Source organism: Protomyctophum parallelum (genome assembly GCF_964188405.1).
Source record: "Protomyctophum parallelum genome assembly, chromosome: 14".
Taxonomy (NCBI): Eukaryota; Metazoa; Chordata; class Actinopteri; order Myctophiformes; family Myctophidae; genus Protomyctophum; species Protomyctophum parallelum.
The window spans coordinates 19,413,272-19,420,038 of NC_139709.1; the positions used below are offsets into that span (position 1 = coordinate 19,413,272).

Consider the following 6,767-nt stretch of genomic DNA (forward strand, 5'->3'; position numbering starts at 1 on the left):
CATCAGATGGAGCACGGCTCTAAGAAACTTAGGCTATACATAGAAAGATGGAGAAGGAAAACTGGTGAAACAGTAGCTGCATTTGACAGGTCAATGATTACAACAGGTGTGGGAGTGTACTTTGGTCAGCATAAGCCTCCTTGACAGTTTTAAGAAGAGGAACCATGATCAGCTGCTGGTGACTGATATTTAGCATGACTGAATACTGGATAATATAGTCTTATTAGACCAGTAAGACGCCCTGATCTAAGGGTGGCAGCGGGGGCGGTGTCTTGAATGTAACACGGTTTGATGAGGGCCCAGTTAGGGCCAGGCCTTAATTTTCGGGCCTGTTGAGAACTGCACTAATAACTTTGGGGTGGGCCCATCTAGAGTTTGACTGGACAGGTATCAGTCAAAAGGGAGACATCGAAGAGGAAGGACGGGTGGGGTGGGATCAACATGTAGAATGTCAGAACAGGTCAGCTGCTCCATATATGGAGATCTAAGGGTTTGAGGTTTGAGGTCAGATGTAGAGTTGCTGCTCCATATATGCAGATCTAGGTGATCCAGTCTTCTCCATGTACAGTATGCCTATCCAGGGTTTGATGTGGTCAGTGTTGTGATCATATAACATATATGGAGACGGCCATATATGGTGGCGTGACGTGTCACAAGGTGTGATCATATATTGAGGCGTGATGTCACGAGGCGGGGAGATGCAGGTTTTCATAGTAAACTGCTACCTATGGTCGCAACTAGGGTCCCTATTTTCACCAATGCTTTTTAGCCCTTATCCCTAAACTTCTTCGCCTTTTTTACTATAAAAAAAAAATCAAATGTGATAAACCACACAATGCATGAGCTCATAAGTTAAACTTGCTACAACCAGTGCTACAGTATTGCTTGAAGGAAAACTGCTCAAGTCAGAAATATCACGTTACATACTGTTTATTTTGTTTTGTGGGGTAAATAGGGTTGACCTCCCAACCACCCATCCATGGTCATGGTCTTGGTCATAGCCTTGTGTGCGTGCGTGCGTGCGTGCGTGCGTGCGTGCGTGCGTGCGTGCGTGCGTGTGTGCGAGAAAGGGAGAGAGAAAGAGCATTAAGATGTACTGGTGTATTTGTGGTTCAATCTTGGGACATTCTGCATAATGAGTATACTTTTACAGACCTTTACTTGTGACAGAGTATTTCTGCAGTATTGACACTTTTACAAGTAAGTAAGAAATGTGTTCCACCACAGACAGTGACGGTGTGTATAGTAGTCATCATGTACCTCCATAGGAAAGGCCTTGAAGTTGACGGTGTGTTCGGACCCTCTCTGGTGCTCCTTGCCCCAGTGGAAACGCACCTCATGAAGCTCGTACTCATGGTCACTAGGCAGTGGGCCCCCGGTAACCACTGCATTATGGGTAAACAGGCACAGAGAGTTACAATGTGCAGATGAATTCAGGCAGAGAGAGAGAGAGAAGACAGTCGTATAGATTAATCTGCGCTTCATTGCACCAGCGAGGATAAACATTAATTCAGCTGTTATTAAAATACACTACACAGCATCCAGAAAACTACTGCATCATCAATCATCAATGTCATTTTTCCTCTTTTCGATTTCTTGAGTTGAACACGATATAGCACAGTACTCTGACATCTGTACTGTCCCAGAGCTACAAATGGGTAAATGAACACTGAGGATTTTACTGTGTATAGAGAGGGATATGTAACTATGGAGCAAAAAGGAATCATATGCCTGTTTACAGTTAACCTGGCATGGCCAGACAGATCACGTGGGATCACTTACGCGCCAACGTGTGAGTGATATGTGATCTGTCTCAGTCTGGCCATGACAGGCTAGTTTACGTTTATGTTTACTGATACGCTATTACAGACGTTCTCAAACTATGAGCCGGGACCCCAAGTGGAGTCGCGGGAAGGTGACACTGGGGTTGACAATTATACAGTATATTAGCATATTAGCAGCATATTATTCTAATGCATTATACATATATTTATGATGCTTTATAGAAATGGGCCTCGTATAAAGTGTAACCAATTTATTTTTCCTGAATGCATAACACAAGTAGATATAGCCAGCTTAGCCGCTTTGTGGATAAAGTGTCCGCCTTGAGACTGGGAGATCCGGTTTCAATTCCCTGGCCGGGCCATGCCAAATACTATGAAGATGGGACCCAATGCCTCCCTGTTTGGCACTCAGTGTCAAGGGTTGGCGGGGGAAGTCCTTGCGAGCTAGCATCATGTCCAGGGGGTGTATTGTACATCATGGCTGGGGGATGTACTTGCTCCCTCACGCTATATACAGAAACAGGCCTCACTAATAGGCGTCAGTTATTGCTGGTCTGTCATTTTCATTCACCAATGTGTCACTTCGGTTTATTGGAATGCATTTGAAAAATGTATCCTGCCCATATTATGATCCAAATTATTGAGGTTCCCAGTTCGATCCCGGGCTCCCCCAGAGTTAGTGTCAAAGTGTCCTTGAGCAAGACGCTCTTGATGAGCAGGTTTGTGCCTTGCTTGGTTTCCTCCACCATCGGTGTATGTGTGAAGGGGTGAATGTAATGACCAATCTATGTAAAGCTGCATTTTGGCTAAAAGAGCTATTTACATCTATCATTTACTGTGTGGTTGGACACAGAGGTCTTCATTAATGTTTATCCTTCTTACAGAATAACAGAATTCCAAAAGTCACCTGATTTGGACTTGAGCATGATGCGTACACTGTGTCCATCGTTGATGACCTCACAGTCGCGACACACCACGTAGTTTGGCGAGAGGACTCTGTCCAGGAGCGACGCATCATACTGTGCCTCTCTGGAGTTCAAGTTGATTGGAGACTGGTACTCACCATTGGCTGCTGGGAAATGTAGTCCCCACTCTACGCCTGGGTAAAACAACATGCACGCACACACACGCACGCACAGAGAGTTGACATAATTGATGATTTATCGTCTTACATATTTACAGAGTGTTGAAATAATTTTGTCCTTCATATTTTCCTACTCCTCCCTCCTTCCCTGTCAGCGTTCTGTATTGAAGTGTGTGTGTGTGTGTGTGTGTGTGTGTGTGTGTGTGTGTGTGTGTGTGTGTGTGTGTGTGTGTGTGTGTGTGTGTGTGTGTGTGTGTGTGTGTGTGTGTGTGTGTGTGTGTGTGTGCGTGTGCGTGCCTTAAAGAACAGTGCATGTCCGAGGCCACACTGTGAACTAGTTCAAATATTCTAACAGCTCCCGGAGCTCCTTGTCAGTCATGTGGATTGAATGCTGTGTCCTTGTTCCTGTTTGCTTCTCTTCCCTCTCATCTATTCTACAGTACATTGCCTCTCTTTCCCTCTACCTACAAGTATAAATCAGTAGTTCACCCACAAAATGGCTTATTTTCACACCCCATGCATGAATCCTTGAATTCATGGAGATTTTTTTGTTTTTGTCGCATTCCTTCGTCAATAATTTGATGACCGGGTGGTGGGTGGCAGTGGTTCCTATATGGAGACACAAAGGAGACTCTGTGTGTCCCCATAGGGAGCCACTGCTCCACTCCACTGGCTCAATAATATCCATGGGGTGAGTAATCGATAGAAACATAAGTCATTTTGGGGGTGAACTATCCCTTTAAGAGTGCTAGAGTTTGAATTACTCCAGTTTGCAGTGTAGCATTTCCGTTCCTGAACTGTGGTTAGTAGTTAAAGATGCCCTAGAATCCTAGATTCACTTCAGCTATGTGCTAATCTCAACCATTAATAGCAGAACTTGGAACTGTGTGTCTTGTGTAGAAATGACAGACTCATACTATTAGGAATCTAAAAACCTTTGGTAAGTGCCATGTTTATATTGAACCAAGGTTCTATTAACTATTTCCTTAACTACAACTACAGTGGAAAGACACCTTCATCCATTCAGAAAAAGACCCTCACATTCTTCATCTCCTCAACAACAACAGTCCTTGACTACTAACTCCCGCTGTCAGAGTTTCTCTGCGTGAAGCAGTTCACGTGTGTGCATGCCATGTACATGTGTTGTATTAATGCGCAAAAGACAGAGTGTGTGTGTGTGTGTGTGTGTGTGTGTGTGTGTGTGTGTGTGCGTGCGTGCGTGCGTGCGTGCGTGCGTGCGTGCGTGCGTGCGTGCGTGCGTGCGTGCGTGCGTGCGTGCGTGCGTGCGTGCGTGCGTGCGTTTGACTAAAGTCAAAGCGTGGTAAAAGGAGCTGTAGTCCAACTTCCCAGTAGAATACTAAGTTACTAACTGTGGTTGTCAGAACAATCCTTTACTGTTACTGAGGGAGGAGGGATACCTGACTGACTGACTGACTGACTGACTGACTGACTGACTGGCTGACTGACTGACTGACTGACAGTGCTGCTGTTCAGTGTATGTGTTGTTGTGTTTTTTCTTTGGCCGTCTTTCTTTTCTCAGGCATGCTGAGAGTAAGATGTAGCCTTACCTAAAGCCTAAAGCAAAACTTACCATGATGTATACACTGTGTTTATCACATTGTAACATCTTTATACGTCTCCTTACGAAGCTAAAGCGGAAACTGTCCTATATTATGGCATTATGAGCTAATAATAAAGTACATTTTAAATTTTCATTGACAGAGTTTTACTAATAATGCTCAAAAAGTAGCTGTAATGGGATTACAAAAACTAAAACGTTAGTAATGCAGTTTTTGTAGTGTAGTGTAAAGTAGAGGTTGGCCATGCATTTATTTCAAAGCAGTCAAATAGCAAATATAGGGGGAAAGGGTACATTGCACCTGTCATACCACAGCAAATATTTAAGCAATTCAGGTCGAATGTGAGCAGTTTTACAGCAGATTGGAGGCACTTCGAGTAACGGCAGTGATGTTCAGGCCCAAATCATGCAGTTAGAAAGCAGAAGGAAAGTATCATTAATTTGTAGTAACCTACGTATACAGTATGTCATTATTGTATTAGATCTACAAATACTGGACCATGGCAAGACATTGTATTATCATTATTAATATGCATATTATTACTCATGGTATTAGTATGATAAAGGTCAGGCAGGCAACACCAATTGCAGGCAATTGTAAGCAGTAATGGCTTTCTGAATGCATAATGTTTATAAGGTATTTCAGAGGCATCTTTAATCCATGTCTCCCCATAAACTGCTCGCTTGCCTCAATAAAGTCCTTATATAAGCATCAATATCACTCTCCTGCAGAAACCTGCAATCTCTGAGATTGTTTTTCACGGCTGTAGTATAAATGACAGCTGGTATGATTCCACATTATGTAAAAAGAAAAATAGATCCAGAAATAGATCCAGGGAAATCTTGCCTTGTTAAAGACAGGTTTCTGCAGTTCTGTGATGGCATTTCTTGAGCCAACCATGAATGGGCCGTTATCTTAAAGTGTTGGCTAGTACAGAGTATACTTACGGTAGTATTGTTACAGTTCATTGTTATAGTTAATTCCATGGTTGCTCAGTAAAGACAAAGTAAAAGTAGAAAGTGAGCGAATGATGGCTATAACTTATAGTATTAAGACATATCAATGTTAACAACTTATCATAAACGTTATTTTCAACTTTTTATTATTGTGAATAATGTATCACGCAAATCTAGACTGTTATGTTGACAAAGTTTCATAGAGGATACTGTAGGTTAGTAGGTTAACAGTCTAGTAAACAATATCCTGCGAAACCAGTTTTCTTTTTCTACAAGAAGAAGAAACAAATACTTGAAAATGGAGTTCCCTGAGGTAAATGTTTGATTACCGCCTATAGGCTACAGTTATGCTTCCACTGTACAAGATGACCCCTAATCCTCTAGCCTACAGGTGCGTAAGCTGCCTAATTGGGACGGACTCAAATCAAGAATTTGAAACAATTACACCATGCAGTTAAAGTTGGTGCAAATCCTGCTGCACATGCCCAATTTCACAACTCTTGGCAAAGGTGCTGCTGAGCTGCTTGATCACCTGTCACCTGTGTCACCTGAAGATGTGCATCTGCAAATGTCATGATCGAGTTCTATGCCACCTTATTCTTTGGAACTGGTTGAATTGAAACTAACCCCATTGCCCTAAGGTAAACATCCTATTGATGGCTTGCACTATATACCTTTTCTTCAACAATGTCATATACAATGTAGAATTGTCTGTGATCTAGCACATTTGTTTCTAGCATTGCATCTGTGAGAGTTGACTTACCTTCCTGGTATCCCCAGTCCATTTCATCCTTGCCAGGGTAATCATCAGATTCCTCATTCACATTGTCGGCCATGGTGCTGGCTGCACAGTGCACACTGAAAGGCTGCTTGTCTCTTAGCTCAAAGGAGTCCCTTCTTCGACTTAACACAAAGTTACTGCAGGTTTAGTTTAGTCTAGTCACCAGTCTGAATTTAAATTCTCTTCACCCAGTTGATGTTGTCTCGCTCTCGTATGGTTTCCTCAACAGTGTCCTGGCAGTGAGCAGCTTTCCTGGTGATCAGCAACTCTTCTCTCTCTCTCTCCCCTTTTACTGCCTTCCCTCCTCCTCTGTTGTCTCTGTGGATTGATTCCCACTTCCCAGGCTTTTGTGATTCTGCTGTTCCTCCCTGCAGCTTTTCCTCCACTGCTCTCTCTCTCTCTCTCTCTCTCTCTCTCAACCCTTCCCTTTGTTACTGCTTTCTTTTCTCTTTGCACTTTTGTCTTGTCCTCCTATCACCACTCTTCACTGCTGTCTGAGTCAGGCAGGTGTATTACTGTAGGTCTAATGCTGCTGACAGCTGAAGAAAGACTGATGGTTACTTTGTTCTAGTAGTGAGTGAT

General features: G+C 43.1%; 1 protein-coding gene across 1 annotated transcript in view; it reads right to left on the reverse strand.

Moving 5' to 3' along the window:
* The window catches only part of ca8 (carbonic anhydrase VIII), a 12,771-nt gene extending 6,004 nt beyond the window's left edge, over positions 1-6,767 (reverse strand). The window contains exons 1-3 of the mRNA XM_083782650.1: positions 6,168-6,767; positions 2,692-2,883; positions 1,261-1,385 (exon numbers count right to left, since the gene is read on the reverse strand). Coding sequence (XP_083638776.1) covers positions 1,261-1,385; positions 2,692-2,883; positions 6,168-6,240 — 390 coding nt within the window. The 5' untranslated portion in view covers positions 6,241-6,767. The remainder of the gene's footprint in view (positions 1-1,260; positions 1,386-2,691; positions 2,884-6,167) is intronic.